Source organism: Zosterops lateralis, assembly GCF_965231275.1.
Source record: "Zosterops lateralis genome assembly, chromosome: 2".
Lineage (NCBI taxonomy): Eukaryota > Metazoa > Chordata > Aves > Passeriformes > Zosteropidae > Zosterops > Zosterops lateralis.
In genome coordinates this window covers 34,419,650-34,443,571 of record NC_139763.1, presented here as the reverse complement: position 1 = coordinate 34,443,571, position 23,922 = coordinate 34,419,650, and the positions used below count along the sequence as shown (strand labels likewise).

At 36.3% G+C, this 23,922-nt stretch overlaps 2 protein-coding genes across 5 annotated transcripts in view; one reads left to right on the top strand and one right to left on the bottom strand.

The window, feature by feature from the left end:
* PPP2R3B (protein phosphatase 2 regulatory subunit B''beta) overlaps positions 1 to 21,338 on the top strand; it is a 43,626-nt gene extending 22,288 nt beyond the window's left edge. For both annotated transcript variants that reach the window (XM_083885197.1, XM_083885198.1), the window contains exons 2-13: positions 4,491 to 4,676; positions 6,343 to 6,446; positions 6,999 to 7,101; positions 7,871 to 7,945; positions 11,461 to 11,547; positions 11,970 to 12,126; positions 13,498 to 13,546; positions 14,649 to 14,738; positions 15,428 to 15,603; positions 18,341 to 18,459; positions 18,544 to 18,650; positions 19,903 to 21,338. In XM_083885197.1, coding sequence (XP_083741323.1) covers positions 4,491 to 4,676; positions 6,343 to 6,446; positions 6,999 to 7,101; positions 7,871 to 7,945; positions 11,461 to 11,547; positions 11,970 to 12,126; positions 13,498 to 13,546; positions 14,649 to 14,738; positions 15,428 to 15,603; positions 18,341 to 18,459; positions 18,544 to 18,650; positions 19,903 to 20,047 — 1,398 coding nt within the window. In that variant the 3' untranslated portion in view covers positions 20,048 to 21,338. The remainder of the gene's footprint in view (positions 1 to 4,490; positions 4,677 to 6,342; positions 6,447 to 6,998; positions 7,102 to 7,870; positions 7,946 to 11,460; positions 11,548 to 11,969; positions 12,127 to 13,497; positions 13,547 to 14,648; positions 14,739 to 15,427; positions 15,604 to 18,340; positions 18,460 to 18,543; positions 18,651 to 19,902) is intronic.
* A 1,024-nt stretch (positions 21,339 to 22,362) lies between these two features.
* LOC310905815 (cohesin subunit SA-2-like) overlaps positions 22,363 to 23,922 on the bottom strand; it is a 60,198-nt gene continuing 58,638 nt past the window's right edge. For all 3 annotated transcript variants that reach the window (XM_083854516.1, XM_083854515.1, XM_083854517.1), the window contains exon 33: positions 22,363 to 23,346. In XM_083854516.1, the coding sequence (XP_083710642.1) occupies positions 23,338 to 23,346 (9 nt within the window). In that variant the 3' untranslated portion in view covers positions 22,363 to 23,337. The remainder of the gene's footprint in view (positions 23,347 to 23,922) is intronic.

The window sequence follows — 23,922 nt, the reverse complement described above, 5'->3', positions numbered from 1 at the left end:
AAGTCTCTGCAGAAAATCCTCTTAGCTCATTATGCATTTTGGTTCATCCAGGTAAGTTTAGCATGAAGTAGAATATAGAAGAAGACCTAGTCTATTGAAGAACTAGATTAGCCTATGTATTGCATATTGTAAACAATATTGCAACAGACATTTTTTCTTTTAAATGCCTAGTTAAAAACTACTAAGGAATTGAACCAGACTTCTATCTATTTGATAGGCAGCAATCTCTTTATAGTATTTTCAGTATTTAATGCCCTTTTTTTAGTGAGGGAGATTGTGGTGCATCACTTAGTAAAATCCTAATGTGAGGTTGGGTGTAAATGTGAGATAGAATTTTTTGGGGTCCTTTTTTGACCCTGTTGTATGCATTCTGATGACTTTTCTCTAGTATGAACACTATCATGGAAATTCCTGTCAAATAGTACAGCAAGAGCTGACTGTGAACTCTGTAAATACTTTTAAATGTTTATGATTGAGCTTTTTTTCAGAGAAACAGGCAGAATAAATGTTGGTGTCATCAGCATTTTTGAATGAAGTTATCTTATTCTGTAGTCCTGTCAAAACAATGTAAATACCAATCAGTTCAATCCAGATAGTGATAGGACAAGGGGGAATGATTTTAAACTAAAAGAGGAGAGGAAAAATTCTTTACTGTGAGAGCTGTGAAGCACTGGTACAGGCAACCCAGAGAAGTTGTGGATCCCTCATCCCTGGAAGTGTTCAAGACCAGGCTGAATGGTGTCCTAAGCAACCTGATCTAGTGGGTGGCATCCCTGTCCACAGCAGGAGGGGTTGGAACTAGATGTCCCTTCCAATCCAGGTTCATGTCTTAATCTCAGAGATGTCTAAAAGAGTATTATATTCACGAACATATTTACCTTAGTGTAAATATTTACCTTGCTTCCTTTTACAGCAAGTCCTTAATAAGTGAGGTTTTACTCACTTGCATTTGAATCCACATAGTCAAGTCCTTCATGGGGCTCAGTATTTCTACTTGGCAGTTGCTACACGCAAATGTGAGATCTAGACATTACTGAGCATACATTATTAAAATATCTGGGAACAAGTCCTCCCTTCTTTGTTATTTCAGAAGTATATCCTGTAGTTGAATGATTGTATTATAGCATCAGTTCTTATAGTTAAGAAAAAAGTAAAAGCCTATCCTTTTAAAATTCCCACTATCTTTATTTTTTGTTTATAACAAAGTTAACTGCTGAATGCAACTCATCAGGTGGTAGATGTAAGAAGACTGTCTAGCTTGAAGAATTAAATTCTTTTTGTAATACACTGTATCCATATTCCCTGGTGTATACTAGATATTACTGTATTGCAACTATAATACTGATTTTATGCCATTATTGTAAACAACTGCTGAAAGAATGGTTGGAAAAGGATCTGGAAAGTTGCAAAACTAATATTAGAAGTTTTGCCCTTTGAACAGTGACCTCAGTGGGATAAAAACTTCCATTTCCTCCACTGTAAGAATCCAGGCAAGTAAGTGTTGGGTAGCTGTGGAGAGTCCTTACAATTCTGTATGTCAAGAATGAAAACTGTTAGTGTATTAAAGATTTTCTTTAACTCTCCTATAGACAAATCTTACAGAACTTTGTTTACATTTCTGCAAACAAGAAATTTTCAAGGAATCTTCACTTCTCATCTGTTACATAAAACCTAAGCTGCAATGGCAACTTTGCAATACACTTACAGATCCTGGAGTTCTTATACACTTATTGCAAAGGTTAATGCTCCCTTCAGTCCTGACTCTGCAGCATACATCTGTTTGTGTTATTTACAAGCTAATACAGCTGTTTTCCTTAATTCCAAGCATGCTTTTATTAGTACTTTTTCTCAACAAGTTGCAGAGAAAATCTTCCACGGACCGAACAAGTCTCGTTTTTTTGAGTTTAGCTTACTGGTACAAGTTTTAAAAGTTTTAACTTAAAACCACAGGAAATTGTAGATCATTTTCTAAATGTTAAATTGACCACTGAAATGGAGTAGTTGTGCACAAAGATTAATGAACTGGTTCTGCAGATTTTCCAGTCAAAGACTTGATGTTAGCAGAGTTCTGGCAGTTCTTGTTAATGAAGGAATTCCCCAGTTAAAATTATAATTAATTTTAGAACAGCCTAATCTCACAAAATTAGTTCATTTTGATTGCCCTGAAATAATAGAACTGCTTCCTTCATCAGCTATGCAATATGTGCCTCTACAGAAGTAACTAACACCTGAACAGAAAATAGTGAAGTTTTTAGAGCCCTTTTAGTATCACATTCCTTCATTAGAGCACATACAGCAGAGCAGCCTCAGTTGTACAAGGAACCTTTTAGTTATTGGAATTCAGACTGAGAGAAGAATCTTTAGCCCTTTTTGGGAAGATGAGGGGGGAGGTGCAATATCAACTTTATAGTGCATTAGTTGGAGCTAATGGTTTTGGACTTACAGGCTTCTCTCTTTGGTACAGTTCCTACCCCTGTGTTGACTGACATTAACAGCACAATTCAATTGTCCCATTCCAAGCTGCTGGTGGCATTTAAGAAGCATTAATGTGCTCAGGACATCCACGTGGCAGATGCAGAGTGAGAGCTGTGCTTGGAGCTGCCTGCTGGATACCACAAGGAATGTTCAAGGGCATTTTGTTTCGTGCCCTAGATGGTATTCTCACTAGATGCCTATATGTAGGCACCAAATAATTCTAGTAGAAATGATTGTGGTCATACACTTGCTAATGCAAATGAAGCCTTTTTATAGTTTCTTCTTTTGCCAACTTTGAGAAACCAGCATGTAAAAATAGACATCTTTCAATATAGGGAGAGTTATCTTGCCATGACAGATTTGTAGTCTATATTTGGTCTTAGAATTAGAATGACTATTCTGTTTTATAGATTGATTGTTATATATTTTTACAGTAAGCATGCTGAATTCAAATGTTTAAATACAACATTTTCATTTTGGAAAAGTATTTTTTCTTCAACTATATGTTTGTCTTAAGTTCTGAATCGGTCACTGAATTTCTTCCTTATAGTCTTTGTCTGTTGTGAACATGTTCCAGATTATAAGATGAAAAATAAATTAAAAGCCCTTATCATACAATTCTTTTAAATAACTTATGCTTGGATAGGTCTATTTACAAATCCTGAATTGAGATTTCCATATGTGTTTAAGAACAGCTTTCAACCTGGACCAGTGGACATCATTTATTGTGTAACTGAGGTATCTAAATTAGTAGTTTCTGAAAAAATACGGTATCCAATGAGCAAAGGGTTTTGATGATAGCTTTTATTTTTCTCTTGGTATCTTTTCCAGTGTAGTTTTCCCTCTGCTTCTACCTTTCCTTTTAAAAGAAATTTTTCAATCTGAGGCTCTAAATTTCTGTAGCTGGGATTTTAAAAATGCCTTGCCTGTGTGTACTAAGCTTTCTTAAAATGCTGATTTACCTCATGTTATCTGCAACATTCAGGGAATGTTCGTAGTCTGTGATTTATGCTTTCCCTTTTCTCAGATGAGCTCTATGGCCATTTGAGCAGCTCACATGGGAGTAGTTGTCACAGAATCACAAATTTGGAGGAATATTGGAAGGGACCCACAAGGATCATCAAATCCAATTCTTAAATGAACAGCCTGTAATGGGGAATGTTCCTGTATGGAACCCATGACCTTGGTATTATTAGCACCATGCTCTGACCAACTGAGCTAATCTTATGTCAGTCCAGGCAGTTCTTGGAAGTGGGGAAAAGGAGAAATAGGGTAATAGAGCAAGGGCTCTTGTAAAGTGCTGATGGGTGCTGCCCTATTTGACATCCTTTTGGAAACTGACTACTAGGTAAATTCTTCTTTACTGAACTCAAATAAATTTCTCTTGTTACAGCTCATCTGGGGATTTTTTTATTGATATGGTGTATCACAATTCTTGAGAAACAGATTTCCAAGCTCTCATTTCATAATTGTATACACTTTACCCCCCAAAAAAACCCTCTGCAGCCATTTTTTATACCTTTATAAAATCTATCATTTTTAGCATAAAAAAAAGAAGAAAATCTTCACCATAACTTCATTAAATAGGTTGGTGGCTTGTAATAAAGTTGTTATACTTATTTCAAAAGACTGAAGCTGTAAAAAGCAAATTATTTCATGATGTCTGTTAAGATAGTGGTTGAAAAGTTTTTTCTGAAACAGATAATGGAACCTGAGTAATTTCAGATCTCCAAGAAGCTGTCCAATGTATTAGTTTTGAAACTTGATATGTTGAAGATTGAAGTTGTTTTTATTAAATATTTAACATCCTAGAAGCCTTTCTAAACAAATGTTTTTGGAAATACTCATTAATTTTTCTGATGTATGCTTATTCTGTAATAGTTTTTTTCAATTTATAATCTGAAATCTTTTTGAAGGTGTGTTGAAACATAGAATACCAAGAGATTTAAGTCATCTGTGGAGGACTGGTGTGATTTTATGGTATTTGACTGTCAAATGTGTATTTATCTATTTAGGTTCAAACAAAGAAGGAAGAAACTTTGCCACCATCACGTAGTCAAAACATTCCAACTTTTTATTTTCCTCGAGGATGTCCGAAGGAAAAAGTGAATGTAGATGCTGTGATCGCCAAAATTGAGAAAACTTTTTCTGAATTTCCAAATGAGAGGGCAACATTAGAAGACATGGGTAAGGTTGCAAAGGTGAGAACTTGCTGGAAAAGAAAACATCTTCTTTTCACACTGTACTCCTATGGAAAGGAAAGATGAGTTCTTTGTGCTTGGTTTTCATGTATTGTGTTTCCATCTCCCACACATTAGTATTTAACAATATTCTGCATTGTTGGTACCACAGTTATGTGGAAGTTTCTGCATTAACTGTGTATCAAAGGACTTCACAGAAAGAAACAAAACATGAAATCAAAACTTGAACTACTCTTTTTGCTACATAAACAACCAAATACTAAAGAACAACATTGTGTGTTGTTCTCCATTCCATATTGACCAAGAGACTTAATGCAAAAGCATTGCTAATATATGTTTTGCTTTCAGGATGTTTACACAAGTTGGGAGTTTTTTCTCATTCTGCTGAATCTCTGTTGTAAAGATACTGGTAAAGATAGTGGTTTGGTAACTTGAGATTATAGCTCTCAAGTTATTCCTGAAGAGCTAATTTAGAGTCATGACAGAGCAACAAAATACTTAGCTTAGAAAGCAGCAAATATTTTTAAACTTTTGTGTAAGTTTAAAGACAATAAGCTAGTTAAAATAAATTTAAATTTCCATTTTGTTATATTAAATCAATGATTGAAATCTCACTGCAAGTCATGGTCTTGGTAATGAGTCTCAGGTTCTCATCCATGTTCTTCTCACTTTGTCCAGGGTCTAGAAAATAGAAAGTGTGACTGCTCACAGGAGCAGGACTCAGGGTTTGCCTCACCAAACTGCTAAGCTGAATGATAGGATCCCTGTCTTCCACAGCTCTTTCCAACGTAGAAGTGAGGAGTTAGGGAAGAGACACTCCTCTCTCAGCAAGGAAGGTGAAAGGGTCTACTCACCTACAATTCAGCGATGAAAGACACCTTCCTGAAGAATACTGAGGACAGTATTCATCAAAAGCACCTTTTTAAATTTGTTTGAAGTACTAGTTAAGCTATTACATGAGAAGTAATTGTTCTTATGCTCCAGTGACCTTACACATCTTGCAGTATTCACAGTCTTTTTGCAGGTCCCTGGGGATGCTAGCATGTCTGACTGCTCCCAGCTGGAGTCAGTTTTAGGCAAGCGGGGCTCTTGGCTGTTTCAGCTGCAGACACTTGGACTTTAGGTGCATGTGGTCACACTGGAGTTGGGAATGTGTACCTGTTGAGTATCCTAAAGCAAGATACTGCTGCTCAGGGCAGGCTGGCCTGCTACTTAAGATACAGAGGATGTGCCATGCACATGTAAGGATGCAGATGAGTTGAGCCAGACAAATGTCAGTTTGCTCCAGTTCAGAAGGTCGGTAAGTGTACTGTCTTGAGCCTAGCTTAACGATATTCAGCTCTTGAGAGGAGCTTAAGATGGACTCTGTTCAGCTGCTTGGAACATGGACAGACAGACATGTGACTCACTGTGTTAGTCTATTATGCTCATCTATGATTGCTACAAGTTGCTCTGTGTTTTGCTCTCTACATTTGGATTTCAGCCTAAAGCAGTTGCTTTAAATGGATTATTTCAGAAGGTGAAGCTGGTTCCAGAAACATTTTTTTAAAAAAATCTCTTTCCTAATGCTTTCTTAACACTTGTAATTTTTGAAGGATCTATAAATAAAAGAGTAGCCCTCAGATAAGCAATAAATAAACTGACTTGATGTATACTTTAATTGTAGGCTTGTGAATGCCCACTTTACTGGAAAGGTCCTTTGTTTTATTGCGCTGGAGGTGAACGAACAGGATACGTGTCAGTTCATAAATTTGTTGCAATGTGGCGGAAGTAAGTAGATTACATTTTTTTAGAAGTACTCTGGTTTTTTTCATTGAAATGTGATATTTTAAGCTCTGAATGTGATCCTGTCTGTAAAGGGGAATAAAATGCTTTCCCATATTCAACCATTGTCATCGAACTTGTACATGGGAAAATGTAACTAAATAATACTTTAATACTTTAAAATAAACAAATCTTCATTTACAGTGTTTATAGATTTTAAAATGTTCGGTAAACGATTGACAGTTCATGAGAAAAGTGAAAACCATATCCCTTACTTGTAGATACCAGTTCTGGACAAAGTGCTTTTTATTTTGAGTTTTTATCTAATTCTAACTTTAAATTGTCCTTTCATGTAATCGATTACATGGTGTACCAGTCTCCTTTGACATAAATTTAAGAGACAGTACTCCTTTGATAAGTTCACTTGGAGCATGTTTGGACATTTGTAATGAACTTTTGAATAAATATTGTTTCACAGGCCTTGCTCTAGGATGCCTGCATGAGATAACATGAGCAATTTTCTATGTAGAATATTAAATGGAAATATTTACATTTCAGAGTACTTCAGACCTGCTATGATGATGCTGCGAAGTTTGTTCACCTTCTCATGAACCCTGGATGTAACTACTTGGTGCAAGAAGACTTCATTCCTTTTTTACAAGTAAATTGCAACTGAAACTATTTCTAGGAACACAACAAAATGATGAACTGGCAAAGCCCTGAGTTGTTTGAACTAAATATACTTTTTTATGGTCATCATTAAAGTTTATTGATAATATTCAGTGCAACTGACTTTGCATGATCCACTAAGATGCTAGTGAGTGACTTGTTCTGCAGTTAATCATTTTGTATAAGATGAAGTCTTTTAAGCACAATGGTGAGATTTTAAATCGATTGTAGGAATAGCACCTGTACTGGAATCTTTTACGTTTCAGAGGGCCGTTCAAGTTAAGTCAGGACAGGCCTTTGGAGGGCAAAGAAGTGGGATGTGAATTCAAAACCTAGTAAATCTTTGGTGGAAGAGCAGCAAACACCACTTAGAGAAATGACTGAATGAAACCTAAATTGACTTTACTGAGTCATAGCCACAGAATTACAAGCTATGACAGTCAGCAGTATTCAAAATTCTCAGCCTATCTAAAATATAGAAGAAAGAATCCTATATTTCTAAAATTTAGGAAAGCTTTTTTTTATCTGATTTATTTAAAAGCTAATTTTACTTTTTAAAAGGTTTGTAGTGTTATTTTTCTGAAACTTTGTTATCAGTAGTTATGTGTAAGTTATCAGTAATGATTGTGGTAGTTAATTTGAACTGTTTTGGTTAAGGAAGCAGGTGTGCTCTTTGCTAATTGTCTTATATGGTGACTAATGAATACTCCTTGGGATATTGTTATTCCAATTTTTTTTTTTTTTTTTTTTTTTTTTTGTAGGATGTGGTGAATAGTCATCCAGGCCTTTCATTTTTAAAAGAAGCATCTGAATTCCATTCTCGGTATATTACAACAGTAAGTGATTTATATCTGGAAAAGGTACTTTTTTTGTTAACTAAGAAAATCAAAATTAAGATTAGTCAATATGTCTAAGGATCTTTGTTCCTTGGGAAGAGTAGAGTTAGAGCAAGCTGTCAGTCTTCATTTCTACATAACTAGAAATCTTGTGGAAGAAGTGTCTTTCTTAAGCATGATAGTTCTTAACATTTGTAAAGGAATTGCTGAATTTAATACTAGTTAGAGAAGCAGTGAATTGTAATAGCGTCGGATAAGTTAATGAACATTAAAAGAAGAGCAGACTGTTATCTTAAACACTTGATTGTGGCTGTAGACTGCATTCATTAAAATCTTGACCTTAGTCTGGGATTAATTAAATGAAACCTTGAATGAAACATCTATATTAATATGATTATGTTCAGTATTAAGTGAAATAATGATAATATTGAAGCTGCTTGGCACTTTTCTCTCTGGGGACTTTTCTTCCAAGGAAGGTTTTATACATGAAAAGTTTCATTTCTGTCTTCCCAGGGTTATGTGACTGAAGTTTTTGTTCTGTACCAAAGGGAAAAATCAGTGATATTAAATTTTCTCAACTGTAGACTAGACAGTCGATTCCACTGAAGTCTCAAAAGATTAAAATTCTTCAAAGTGACATTCCGTTCACTTTCTTTGTGCATGTGAAAACTAGCTTAATGAATGTTCTCCAACAAAAAAACCATGCAGTGTTGATCATCTTTTATCCATATTATACTTTGACCTGGGTTAAAATTGTGGAAGGGTTTTTTTTTTGAGAGCATTTGCGTTTTACATCCTTCTTTACAGAGACTTGCTGGCCTATCAAGTATGTTCTGCTGCATTAGGTTTCGCTTCTTGTTATGATGATTACCTGAGCTCACAGAACTTTCTTGTCAGTTGTGACTGAAGGAATTGTTCTGCCTGTGAGTTGTTTTGTTTCTTAATGGATTCTTGGTTGTATGAAAGCCTGCTCTGGTTAAATTTTGAAAGCTTGCTGCCTGTCCTGAAGAATAGTAGGAAAGAAAAGGTCCTGCCATTTCCAGTTACTTTTCTTTGGAGGAGCAGCTTGTTTGAGTAGGTCTGAATTTGGCAATATTGAATAAATTAGTACTGGAAGTATTTTATTAACAGAAATTGGTATTTAATAAAAAAATTGGTGTTTAATCAAAAAGTAAACTAGTATGAAAATATCAACAGTATTTGGAATGCCATTCTGCAGATTAAGAAATGGCAGAAGCACTCTGCCTTTTTTCTTGTCATATTTTAGGATGGCATAACTGTTCACAGAATTATGGAATATCCTGAGTTGGAAGGGACTCACAAGGATTGAGTCTATCTATTAAGTGAATGGTCCATACAGGTATCAAATCCACAACTTTGACACTATTTGCACATGCTTTGACAAATTGCACTTGTTACAGTCTTCTAAAATTCTGTCCTGCAAGTTATTAATTATAATAATAGATTATTTTACCTATAATGAAAGAAGCTATTTCATACCTGTATTCAGTTAGCTTAATCTTGCTACATGAAGTTTTATCTAAAGAATGCTTCCAGTAGCAAACCAAATGAGCCATTCTTCTGCTGGGTTTTTATATATACCCACATACATGTATGTGTGTATGCGTATACATTACACACATCTCTTTAGCACATGTTGTGTAAGCCATGAAAGCAATCTGTTCTGTCTGCTAAGAAATGGTATGGGTTTGTTGGTCAGTCTAGTGGTCAGGTTAGTTACATAAGGCCAAGACAGATCTGAAATAAGTTTAAAAAGTTTGCTGTAACAAATGAGATACTGCATTTATTCTGCCAAGATTTTAGGTGCATACCTGAACTGTGAGTTCTTGAAATTGTAGTCTCTTCTTCTCCCTTCTGACAAAGCACTCTGCAGAATAGTAAAGGCAATTCTCTGACAATTTGCTTATACTCTGCATCAGCTAACTTTAGAAAACAGTTTAAGTCTGTTCCCAGTTGTCTTTACCAAACATTCAATTTTGTTTTTATTTTTAGACCAGTTAAATGTATAACAGATGAGATAATGACATGCAGATGGATTAAGTTGCAAAGCTAAGGGAAAAAATAAGCCAAAAATGGGCCTTCCCTGAACTCACAATTAGAATTAAGTTAATTATGTTTCAGAAGCAGGATAATCTATTCTTTTGTCTAGAGTCATTGAACCAGCTGTTCTTGTTCAAAGTAAGAACTGAGGAGCTTGCTGCTCTACAGTTAAAGCTTTCTTTCAAAACTTCATCAGTACATTGCTCTTCTATTTGTAATTTAGAAATGATTGCTTAGTTTAAACTACTGATTTACTGCAATTAAAGTTTGAAGTGATAAAAGCTTAGCCTGTAGTTGGGAGGACATACTAATTGTGGAAAACAGATTCCTAAAGAGATGGGGAGTTTAGATAGTAACTGCTCTCTTGCAAATGAAACAGTACACATGCAATACTGAGTCTTGCCAATTAGCAGGTATAATCAATCACCAGTTGAGCATTAATAGTTCATAATATGTTTAGGTTTTTCTGTCTGGGTTGTTCTGGGGTTTTTTTTGTTTAGTAGTGAATGACTGACTGGTTGCCTTAAGTCAAACTAATTGAGGTGAATACTGAACTCAGTTAAGTAGCAGATGAAACATACTTTAAAGTCTTATTTAAAGTTTGTAAGCTAAACCCAAGAAAATTACACTGAATGCATGAATTGTCCAAAATAGCCATAGAACCATTAGTTTGGAAAAGACCTGTAAGATCGAGTTGATGTACATGTAAAAAAATATGCTGGGTACTCAACTGGATGCATTTGTTTCTGGTTCACAGTATCAGTCATGGCACAAGAACTAGTCATCTTTCTTGCATAGATTGTTTTGTTTTCTTCACTTGGAAAATAGTATTGTACTACTTTTAATGCTCTTAACAGGGTTTTTTTTCAGGAAACTTCCAAATAGAATGAAGTTAAATGGGAAAAACATTCTCTTTGCACCTGCAGGAAGTATTTATGTCAGATGTAGATTTGTTGTGTTTGTAGACTTCAGAAGTAGCAACATCTGCTGTTGTACTCTGATCCTTAGAGTCACAATTCTATTTCTGTAAATACAATTATGAAGTAAAACAGTTTTATAGCAAATGCAGGTCTTTAAATCTGAAGTAATAAGATACATTTTTAGGTTCATTAGATTATATCCTGTAGATCTTGAGGATCATAGGAAGACTTGAAGTAGTGAAATCACCAGTATACATATTTTGGATAGAATATGAGTGTTCTGCAACATTACTGAGTGATATATAGGTACTGCAGCATTGAAATAAAGCTTCTCTAGATGAGTTTAGATATAAGTTTAGAAATGGTTTGGATAGCGGATAATATAACACAAGAGAAGTTCTAACTAATGAGAACAGTAGAAATAGGGGAAAGGTAGAGCTCTCTAATGCAGCTGTACTAAGACATCTTTAAGAAATATTTGGATCGGTATTTATTACCATTGCTAAAGTTTCTTTCCATTTTTCTTTCTTGCAGGTCATACAGAGAATATTTTATACAGTAAATAGGTCCTGGTCTGGGAAAATAACTTGTAATGAGCTCAGGAAAAGCAACTTTTTGCAGGTACATATCTAAAATTTTGCAAAACAGATATTTCTAGAAGTTTCCAAACTGCATTAACTAAAGGCTTAAGGGAGTAACATAAATAGCATTTCTTCCTTTTCCAAAAAGTAAGGAAGAACCAATTGCATTAATTCTCATATATTACAACATGATTAAATGTAATTTTTTGTATCTAGTGCTGTATATATGTAAATGTGTGTAGCAGAAGTTGGTCCAATTTCTCATTCTTCTGTGAATGCATTCATTTTCTGCCATGTGTGTTCACTTTTGCTGTCACACTGTATGGTGTGCATTTTCCCTGAAAACAAAAAGTGTTCCACTGAAATAGCATTAGATATTAACTTGGTTGTGAGAACTCAGACTATTCAACAAATAAATATCTTACAAACTCTAATGTGTTTTGTTTATCCTTCTGATAATAGAATGTGGCATTATTGGAAGAGGAAGCTGATATTAACCAGCTGACAGAGTACTTCTCATATGAACATTTTTATGTTATCTATTGCAAATTTTGGGAGCTGGATACAGACCATGACCTCTATATTGATCGGAAGGATTTAGCTCGACATAATGATTATGGTATGACAAATGAAGCACCTTTGTTTACATGTATTAAATGACCTGTAACTTTGAGCTGAGGAAGTGGTTTAATGCCAAGGCTGGTTTCATCAGTCTGTTGGTGTAGCTGGTCCTGCTGACTCAGTGAACTAAAGCAGGATAAGTCATCTGTGATGCTACTTTGCATCTACAAATACCACATTTGAGGAAAATTCTGAATTTGATTTCTGATCTTGACAAAGTAGAGGAAATATCACTTAAGTGTTGGCGTATTATAAATGGTTTTATTTGGCAATTTTGGGTTGTTATCTTGGACACAATCCATTTTGCTAATATTATTCAAATAGCATTACTTTTATGGCAAGGTATGGAAAGAAAACTGGCAAGGTATAGAAAAGGCAAACATACCTTCAGGTACTTGGCTTATTTTGGAGTTTTGCTAACTCAGCTGTGGTATGTTTTGGTTTAATTCCATTCATCACTAGTTAGCAGGTTTACATTTGCTGCATGTAATATGCAATGACCATGATTCTGTAGTCTTGCACACTTGCTCCTATTTTAAGTATTCTTTAGCTTTTATGGAACTGTTTGGGCTCTTTTTAGATGCCTTGTGTCCATCTTAACAGTGTTCCTTTCAGGACTGGAAAGCTGACTTAAGCACAAAGTGATTATGGAGTATTATCCCACGTTAAAAAGGATAAACACAATTCTGATTGCTTCTGAAAATTTGCCTGCTAAAGTTTGACTATGCTTTAGGACAGTGAGAAAGGAAAACTGCTTTCATTTGAGTGGCTGCTCTAAGTTAGTATGTTCTAGAAAGAAAGCACAACAATACAGTGCCACCTGTGATTTAATTTTGCAAATTCTTAAGGATAAATTGAATATCCTTTACAAAGGTAGTGCTCAGTTCAGACATGTCTCTAAAATCCCTGAAATGGTTTCAAAATAGAAGCATGGTTCTAAACCATGTCAAAAATAGACCCCTGTCAGAATCAGTAAAGTATGTTTATTATGTATGATCGTGCCAGTTCTGTTTTGGCTCTTTTCCAAGGTCATGTAAAACTTAATGCCTCTGGAAAACAAGATTTACTTGTCAAAGAACTGGGAAATGCAGTTTTATTAATCAGCCAATTTTATTACTTGTATTACAGTTTTATTACTATGTCTGCATTAAGTTTGAATTCAAAACTGGATGGTTGTAGCTTTGCTTTCGGAGACTTTGTGTTAAGTGATCCTCTCTAAAAGGACTCAAAGGGATTAATGAGCACTACACTTGATCTTTCTCACTGATCTGTGTTGTAAGAGGAGAGTTCCAGTAAACTCTTCAACAATACAATACAAAGCAAAAATAACTTGTATAGAGTTGACACTGTTTCAAACCTTTCTTCACAGCAATTTCAAATAGGATGATAGAGCGCATCTTCTCAGGAGCAGTAACAAGGTACTTATTTTGTATGCTGATCTAAATACAATTTAATTTCTGATTGTTAAATTGTGTGATATTCCAAGGGAAAAACATGGCTCCCCCTCACAAAGGAGCAGTGAATTTCAAGATTTAGTATCATAGTTTAAACTTTAGTAGTACTAGAGTGGTCTTGGAACCTTTGGCACAGTTCAAGTTCTTCACTCTTTACCCATATGAACACTGGCCACTGGATATTGTATGACTCAGCAGGACTGGGAATGAAGAAGGAAGAAATGTTAGCATCATTCTTTTTGCATCCCTCAAACCTGTTGTAAAATGTTCAAGGAGAACAGAGCTTTTAAGTACTAATTGTAAAATCAATGTTTATTGCATCAATAAATTTACAAAAATGCTTCCAGTTGAGTTAATTCACATTTTTGACAGTCATTCTTCATTTTTCCCCTTGGGATTGACTTCTTCTTCTTTTGTATTTATGGAATTTTATTAATTTTTGAAATGTTTCCTAGCAGAATATCTGAGGTAGAAAGCAACTTATAAACAGAAATAAAAGCTGAAATGAGAAACTTAACAGGCATCTGTCTAGAGCTTACTCCTTTATCTGAGTTTCTTGGGCAAGATGAAACATATACCATATTTTCAGACATCTTGAAGATAAAACAGCAAATAATGAATTTTCTTATTGAAATGTAGTATGTCTAGGAACTGCCTACCTGACATTTTACTAGATAGGTTGACTATGTGCAACTTGCTTGGTTGCTGCAGTTATGAGAGTAGAAACAGACAATTATGTTCTTGCCATAGACACTTACTTCCTGAGTATTTCTATTTGATTTTTATCTTCATATTCTATTCAAAAACCTTTAGCTAGTGGAGTTCTGAAAAGTTTTTAAGTTCTTATCACTTCTACCTAAATAGAAATTCTAAAAAGCATATGTACTTGTATATAATATATAATCAAAATTATTTGAGATTTGTTAACAAAATTATTTATTAATAGTTAAGCCCCTTATGAACATTGGATCATTTAGGAGTAAATAGTTAATACCAACAGTTAATTTTGGTTAGTAAAAGCTACATGTTCTAAAATAGATTTCCTTTTTCCTCACTGGCCTTCAAGAGGTAGAAAAGCACAAAAAGATGGGAAGATTAGCTACGCTGATTTTGTCTGGTTTCTGATATCTGAAGAGGACAAGAAAACACCAACTAGGTAAGAATGAATTTGCTTCAGCAGAAATAAAGACTGACTTTGTTTTTCCAGCCCTTAAATGGGGACCACTGATGAACAGCTGCAACTCTAATTGAAGAGGCTAAACTATCAAAACATGAGTGGAAAACTGGCCCAGTTCTTTGCATCATCCTTGTTTATCAGTGTCTCCTGTTGTAGCTGTAGAAGTCTATTTTAATGACTTTTAAGAGGCTAATTCAATGTTATTGTTTCATAAGTTGTGTGTGGCCTGTTTATGAACAGGGCCATACATTAAAGATGTTGCAGCTGTTTCATGATGCCAGTGACTTTGGGAAGCTGTGCAGCTACTATTAGCTGTATGGTACTGATAAGAAACCTATCATATGACATGTCACTAGCTTGTTCATTATGGGAACATACCCAAAATACTGAAGCTTTCATGTACAATTCAGTTTCTCATTGTCTCCCTTGATTTTTTTAATGTAAAACCATGTCTTCTCCTTCACACCATTAACAAATGTGTTTTCAAATGAAATAATGAATGGCATAGCAAATACCAGCAACTCTTACCACAGTAAGTGGTGTTTAATGACTTTCCATGGATTAGTGAAATGTACTTGTAAGTCTAGTTTTGCCTTTGAAACAGGCAACATGAATTCTTGAAAGTCTGTAGTAAGTTTGTCTCTTTGCTGTTAATGACTGAATTTCAGCATTGAATACTGGTTCCGCTGCATGGATCTCGATGGGGATGGTGCTTTATCTATGTATGAATTGGAATATTTTTATGAAGAACAGTGCCAAAAATTAGATAACATGGCCATAGAACCTTTGCCATTTGAAGACTGTCTGTGCCAGATGCTGGATATTGTAAAGCCACAACATGAAGGTAATAAACTCCTTTTCCATCTGTAACTTCTGTTTCTCTGGATTTAGGAGTTAGTGCAACCTTCAAGCACTCAGTTGGTCATACAAATAAAATGCCTTGAGGTTGTCTTTTCACTGAAGTCTGTTAAAGCTTAATAATTGATCGGGCATCCAACAGCAGGCAGGCATTCTTTCCATACTAAGATTTAATGTGCTGCTTTAAAATGCCTTGTCAGCTTTCATTTTGTGCTTGTGGCCACATTTAGTTGTAAGTAAAGCCTTGTCACTGTCTAGCTGAGGTGAGGCTCTCAGGAAAACCTCTTGATGGTTCACTCATTTTTTACCTCTTCCAGTGCTCATTCAATTGAGTTTCTCTGGAGTTTCTAAACAGCGTTTTTCTCTTAGACCAGTTTAGGAAATTCATGACAAGGGGCTTAAAATTAACAGAATAATAAACGTTCTGAGGTTTTGGCTATTTTTTGGCTATTCTTTACACTGATTTGAACTTTCCTAGACCTGCATTCTACTCTCCTGCATTTGACACTGTATGATCTTTAGCTGATGAAACTTTAATTTACATTTCACACCTGAAAAAAACTTAAGAAATGAGCATGATGTTCTATACAATTATGGTTAGGCCATTAGTAAGTCGCGCTTATTGCCCACTATCTTTCTAGTATTAAGAATATTTAAATTACAAGAAAATTATTTTTTTAAGACACTTGTCATTTATTGAGATGTGATTTTTTGCATGCCAAGGGAATTGAAACAGTTCAAAACTAGAATGTAAAGCTTCCTATCCTCATTTAAACAAGTTTAAATGGATTTGCTTAATGAAAACGTATCTCTAAAGGCAAATTAAAAAATTGTAAATGAAAAAGGAATATTAAGTGTGATTCATCTGAAAGCTTCTGATCCCTGATATCAGTGGAATGAAGTCTTACACCAATATTGTTTAATGCATGGGAGCTAAGGGCATTTAAAATGAAGTGAGGCAAGCTCTGAGAAGCACATTTGTTATATGGTTGCTCACAATCACCTCCTGAGCTCAGTAGTTCCCTTCCAGTCTTATGTTATGCTTCTGAAAGGCATTTATAATAACATTTCTGTTCTGCATTTAAAATTAAACAAGATAGATATGTCTCCTCTTATGTCATGAGGATGATAAAAGAAGTCTATCAAACACAGCCAAGATGAGAGATTTTCAGAGTAATAAAAATGAAAGCCAGTTAAGACAGGTTGATTTTTATTTTTTTTTTGTGAAAACTGAATTATGTTTAAAAGGTGGATTAAGAAAAGATCTTCTGTTCTTCTATTACGAAAAACTAACAGCATAAACTGATGTTTCACTTTGTAGCTTTGACAAAAAATAAGACACTTTCTTAAAGCTATGGCTAAACTGCGATACAGTTTCTATAGAATGTTCTGTATACAACAAAAGCAAACTTTAATTTCTAAAGACCTGAATTAATTACTTAAATTTTCCTCCTGTTGTGTTGGTGTTTGAGAGACAGTGGTAGGCATCTACATAAGTGCTATGTGTCTAAGCTCCCATTGCAGTAAATGGAAACTGGAGAGCAAATCAATGAACCAAATATAGGTGTCTAACTTAAACTGGGAGCTTATGTAACTGGGATTCAAATCATTTGCTTGGTTGTGGAGAGCTGCTGCCACTTGAGATGGTGTGGTGCATCAGACATCTGTGTGGGTCTGACAGATACAGCACAGGTGCCATAGGGGGTTTGTGTCGTTCTGGAGCACCAGCTACGAGCCAGGCAGAACACACTGAGGCCTTTCATGACAGATGCAGGTGTGGCAACCATGTACAAATGGGATTTGGATTTTGCTTCCCTGTGATGTCCTTGAGTTACACGTTTTTAGAGGCTGGGACACTGCTGAGGAAATACTGTTCCAAGTATGGCTTTTATTGAACTCCTCCATAACGTCTTCAGATAGCTCCTGTTTGATTAACAATGGAAGATTGTCTGTATTCCAGGTGAATCAATAAAGGGGAGTTTTAAGGATAGTCATCTGTCTTCCCTTGTGTATCTCATATTTTTTAGCCTTTCTGCAGAAGCTTCAATATTCAGCTTTGAAATAGGGTAACATTTCTGAGCAACCTGACAAATACTTCTAATGCTTAATACATCCATTGATGTGAGTCTTTAAAGTATCACACTGTAAAAATCAAACAAAACACCTCTGAGCATTTAGCTTTCCTCTCAAGCAGTAAATATTGATCAGACTGGACAAGTGTGGCAACCTTGACTCTATGAAAAATTCATCTGTATGAAGCATAATCACACACTGTCATCTGTCATACATTTGTCTGCTCAAGTCAGGGAAGAGAGAGGGCTGCTGCCATAGGAGATTCCTACAAGCACCCCTTGGGAAGGAATGGCTAACTCACTGGAGATTTCTATCTGTTGAAGAAGCTTAAGCTAGTACCTTAAATGATTTTTAATAGCTAAGGGAAGTATACTGCATCTCACTCCAACATACTGATGGGCAGCGGGATATGAAAACCACAGCAAGGAAAAAAATCTGAACCATTTAAAAATTTTGTACACTTTGAAGGACACATCTCTAGGTGTGTATTTCATCTGTTTGCATCTCTCCCATTGCATTGAGGATCAGTGACAAATCTTGAGCAGTGATGATTGAGTAATGATAATGTACCTTTTGATTCCTCTACTTTCAAGAAATAAAATTATTAGAGCTGAAGGGATTATCTTTAATTATCTCAATCTTCTTTACAGGAAAAATTACTCTGCATGATTTAAAGCGATGTAAGTTGACAAATGTATTCTTTGATACCTTTTTTAACATTGAAAAATATCTTGACCATGAACAGAAGGATCAGTTTTCTATGTTGCGGGTGAGTAGGAAGCTTTAAAAGTCTTTATAGTTATGGGCTCAGCAATTAATACTGTTTTGTATAAAATGCAATGTTTTTGTTTAGGATGGTGAAGGTGAAAGTCAAGAGGTCTCTGACTGGGAGAAATATGCTGCTGAAGAGTATGATATCTTGGTAGCGGAAGAGGCAGCAAGTGACCAGTGGAATGACGGGTAAGAATGCAGCAGGACGGTTGATATGAATCCTTTCTAGTAAAGCAGATCCTCACCACCACTGCCATTCATTTAAAAAAGAAAAAACACATCCTTCTCAAAAATATGTAATTAATGTATTAGTGTATGAGACTGCCAACTACCTACGTGTGAGCCAAAACTCTTATTTAAGAACTCTTATTCTCTTTTTACAAGGCTGTGTTTTTAAATTTTTAACTTGGTGATGACTTGTTTTCTGTTTAAATCAGTGGCGAACTCATAGGAGAAACTCAAGGTGCTGCTCTATTTTAGTGTTCATAATGGATTCTTAGTATTTAACTCTTCGTTGCCCTATGTCTTCCTCTGAAAGAATAACTGATGCGCACACCTTTATAAAGCAGTTTTAAAGAACAAAAACTGCAGTATCTAATGCTCATTCTCCACACAGTCCTATTAAGTGGATGGAAAAAACCATGTGATGAAATTCAGTAGTGATTGGGAAGACGTGCATGAACCTGAGTCACCCTAACCCAGGAAATGGTCAAGTTTTTAATCTGCTACTATAAATCTCCACAGAGACTTTGTGGGTTTTTTAAAAGCTATGAATTATAGATTGATCCCACCTAAAGTGTTGAAGCTAGCCTTCTTCTAAATATCAGCCTTCACTGGCTTGTGTTAGTTAAACTTACATTTCATTATCCATCTATTCATCTGCATCAGCAGCAGGTGGTTATCAATAATTTCTGGGTTAACAGCTGGGTTTCGCTTTCCAGCATCTGCTTAAAAGCAGGGCTGCTATCGCTTCCCGGTGCTCATGCACATGTCAACAAGACCCTCAATCCAGTATTCCTTGTCTTTTATCATACCTACTGCAGCTGTATTTCATTCTTCCTGACTAAGCCTCACTTCAGCTTTCTTGAAAAGAACTTGAGAGGTTTCTGGCAAGTACTTAAAATCTTGCATTTGACCATTTCTAGCCTGTAAGTACTCCACTGGAGAGTGTGTCAGCGTGTGCTTTGAATCCTTTCAGTAGAGCTGCATTTCACACTGGAAAGTGTGGCATGTGATAGGAGAGTAAGCTAACTTAAATTCAGAGAATTATTATTACAGGAATTATTATTACTGGTTATGTTTCTTTATTATAAAATATTGGAAACTAAGTTCTCCCTGCAGCTGCCTTGTTAGTGTTCCAATATTTAGGCATTCCCTGGCATAGTTCAACTTCCATTTTCTTTTTTTTTTTTTTTTTTTTTTTTTTTTTGTCTGCTTCTAGGTATGATGCAGAACTGAATCCTGTAGATCATCAAAAGGCCAGTGTTCTAAAGTATCAAATGGAGAAAAGACCATTTTTTGAAATGCCTTCCCATCTGGCTGATGTAGATGTGGATGAATATGACTATGATGAGGATTTTGAGTGAGGTTACTTATGGTCAGCACTTGCAGAAGAAAAGGGACAGTCTGCAGCAGGTCTGCTACACTGATACATTTCAGTGGGGTTTGTTTCCAGGAAGTCAGCTTAGTTTTGTGCTAAAAATATCTAATCACTACACTACCTTTTAAGTAAAAGAAGTGCATTTATATGGAATGATGAGATTTTTGTATTTATTCAATAGTTTATCGTTTGTAAAATAGATTAAAATATTTATTTACAGATGTTGCATAATTCCTTTTTGGAAGAATAACAATATTTCATTTAAGAGAAAGGTAATCTACTGTTTTTAAGAGAACTGTGTAATTCTCTTGAAGTTGATGTGTGGTGCACTGACCATCTCCATCTCACCTGAGAACAGGTATTTCTGTCCTGGTATGGGAGGTAAGGAGACAATTTACACCTGCAATGTGTGCCAATGCTCATAGACAGCCCTCTGTTAGGTTTTGTGCCTTGGCAAGCAAGAGACACGACAATGAGTGCACAGTTCAGCACTCATTTACAAGCAGAGTTTTTTTGATAAGCTGTGCATATTAGTAGAATACACTAAAGTGAACACCCAGGACAAGTTGTTTTTCTTCTGTGTAGTCCTTGTTTGCCCCAGCTTTAATTTTGCATGGCCTTCAAAACTTCAGTCTTTTCATTGATGTTAATCATAAAAAGATTATTTAACAATGAAGTCTGAGTGTTCACACTTGATCCAAAATGGGTGTGTTAATTCATGCAGAAGGAACCAATTTTTTAAAAAAATCCTTTGTATAAGTGTTACTTGATCAGTGATGTGCACTAATTTGTTGTGGGCATTCAGTGCTTTTGTCTGTCCTCCCCTTTGTTTGTTTGCTATTGACACATTCCATGGATATTCATCAGTGTCACAGCAGCTTGAAATTGTTGCCTCACTCTTAACTGTTAAACAGGTTTTGTTGGGAAAAAATGTACAAAAAGATGTAAGTTATTTTTTTGGTTGCAGTGTAGATCTTTTAAAATGTTTAAAAAACATGTTTGTATTTTCAAATAAAGATTTTCATACATGTAATTTATCAGTTCTAATTTTTACATACTGCACACAATTCATGTCTTACTATTAAAGAACCATTCACCTGGTTCTTGCAGTCTGGTTGGGTAATTACAACAAGCTGCATGTGCAGCAGGTTTTTCTTCATCCAAGAGAGTATTTGCTGAGCAGCTGGGAGAAACCTGTTGTGCTCAGCTCCTCACACCAGCTCTTGCACAAACCTACACACCTGTGTGTCAAGACTCGTTGCTGAAGTGCTGATGAACCTTACTGGGGGAAACTCAAGTAATTTTAATACCATTTGAAGGATATTGGTTAATTATTCCAGTTTTAGTAGAGATCACCAATGTCAAATTTCTCTAGGGTTGTCTGGATACCGTTCACTAACTGCCCATGGTTTGGGGCTTTTATACAGTAAAGATACACAGAGCATTTTCTGTTAAGCTGTGCCCTCAGGGAAAGGATGACCAACTGGCTTTCCAAAAGATGATCCTGAACATCTGTTGCACTGCAAGAGATACTTTTTCCTACCCTAAAACCCTTCTTAAGAAAGGGGCTTGTAACTGGGCAGCAAACAACCACAGGCTTTCCCAGCATGCAGTGACGTCTCTGTCACACAGCACTATGGTGCAGGATCGATCTCTTCTGCTGAGCCTGTAGCTGTTGTTGCCACTTTGTGTTTAATGAAGTGCCTCTTAAATCCTGCTCTCTATTATACTTGTGCTAAACAAGTACCTTCTTTCCCAAGTAGAATGTATCCTGCTCTTATTGTAGAAGTCCTTTTTCTTAAAATACATGAGCTTGTAAGGATTACTAGACCTTGCCTCTGCAGGGTAATTCCCATCCCTAGCCCAGTGTTACAAAAAGTAAAGCATCCAGAGGCTTGATGTGGTTCCAGGTATAATTGTTTTCCTAGTCAAGCTGTCTTCTGCCTGTCTGGTGAGTGCTTAGGCCTGGATCCACAAATCATCCACAGATGGATGAGAGAAACATAGGGGAACCTGAAAACCATATTATGTGGGGAGTGGTACCTCCCTTTTGTCAGCCTGCACACCCCACTATGCACAAGGAAAATCATGGATTCACTGTGCCCACTTCAGTGTACCCAATACCTGGGAAATAGTCCTGGCTTTCACTTCCATCTTCATGGGACTTCTGTGCTCAGCCTGTGGAATAACACAACACATGCAAAGGCCAGGCCACATTGCTGCCATTCTTTCTCCAGACATGGTGTGGGGGTATCACTTACACATTCACTACTAATGGATAGCAATAGTTCTGTAGTTTATTTTACACAGTCATAATCCAAAATATATATATATATAAAATAAAGCTGATATGATTACTGCACTGTACAATTCCAGGAAGCAGTGAGCAAGGTCAGTGAAAGCAGCCTGCACTCCTCAGCCTACTGCCACTGAAATGCTCTTGAGTGAAGATCATTTGGAAATTCTTAATGCAAAAAAATGCTATTTTTGAATGGCCATCTTTACAGTCTATTTACATTGTCTTTCCAGGCTTTTTCCAAGTAAACACTACATGATCACTGTACAAAGGACTTCTTCCAGAGGAAAATAGTCAGCTGGTCCACTTTTTCTTTCTTTATTACTTTGAAGCCTTGACACAAGTTTCCCAGGAACATGTTCTGATGCTTACAGACGACCTCTAACCACATCTCTCTAAGCAATGGAATTCAGAAATACTTTCAGATGATTGATCCAGGTTTTCCATTTTACAGGCAGGAAATAGCTCTTGCCATCACCCAGCAGGTCCCAGTGTTCCCAGTTGGGCCAGGCTTCTTTCTCCCTTGCACTGGGTGCAAGGAAACAGAGATCTCCATTTGGTTACCTTGAACAGTAAAGAATGCGGCCAGCAGAGCACTGCCCCCATCTGCTTCACACAAGCTTGTCTCACCTGGTTCACAGTGTCTTTGATTCAGTGGTGGTCAATACCCTAATTCCAATCCTTCAGCTGTGAGCTTTTCCAAGGCAGCATCAAGGATCAGGATGCAGTTGCGTAATGATGCTCAGAACACCCAACCCTAGAACTGCAGCAGCCACCTCAGTAACGCCCACAACCAGCAAGGGTGAGAAATCAACCACAGTCCTACAAACTGGTTCTGGGTGGATGCCCATAGGCACAGAGACAACCTGGTCCATGTCTCCTCCCACCTCAGTTGATGCTCTCACACCACATTGACAGGTTAAACAATTTGCAGAAAAATCACAGCCATGTGCTTCACTTCTGTTCATCCCCTCAGTGTGTTAACTGTCCTACATCACAGGAAAAAAGAGATTTAGTCAGTCCTCTACTATGAAGTAGACATCATGCAAGAGCCCATAAGGAATCTGAGTAACAGTGTAGCATCTAACCATTCTGCAGCTTAGCCATAGAGCCAGCTCTTAAAAAGAGCTACAGCCTCCACAAAAACAAAGAAGTGTTTCCATAACCCAAAAAGCCCAGGAAAGGCACTACAGGGAAAGGCACCATACTGCACAAGTAGTGCGATTTCTGAATGGTTTGGATTTTTGTCCATGGAGTTAAATTCTTCTATCTTCAGCAGGAGCTGCTTCAAGTACATGGGCCAAACTGTCTACATTTTAACATGCATTTGACTAAAAGAGAAGGCAGAAGTGCCTTTTTTTCCCCTTCTAGTCCTCTTTAAAAATAAAAGCCCACCATATGTTAAAAAAACATTGGCTGAACTTTCCAGCAAAAACTCATTTAAAAAGACAAAAATCATGCAAAGTCTGAATGTGGTTGTTAGATCCCAGGCAGCCAGAGTCACTGGAAATCAAGGGGTTGCCTGATTCACTGCAAAAATACTGTCTGCCAAACACTGAGTTATG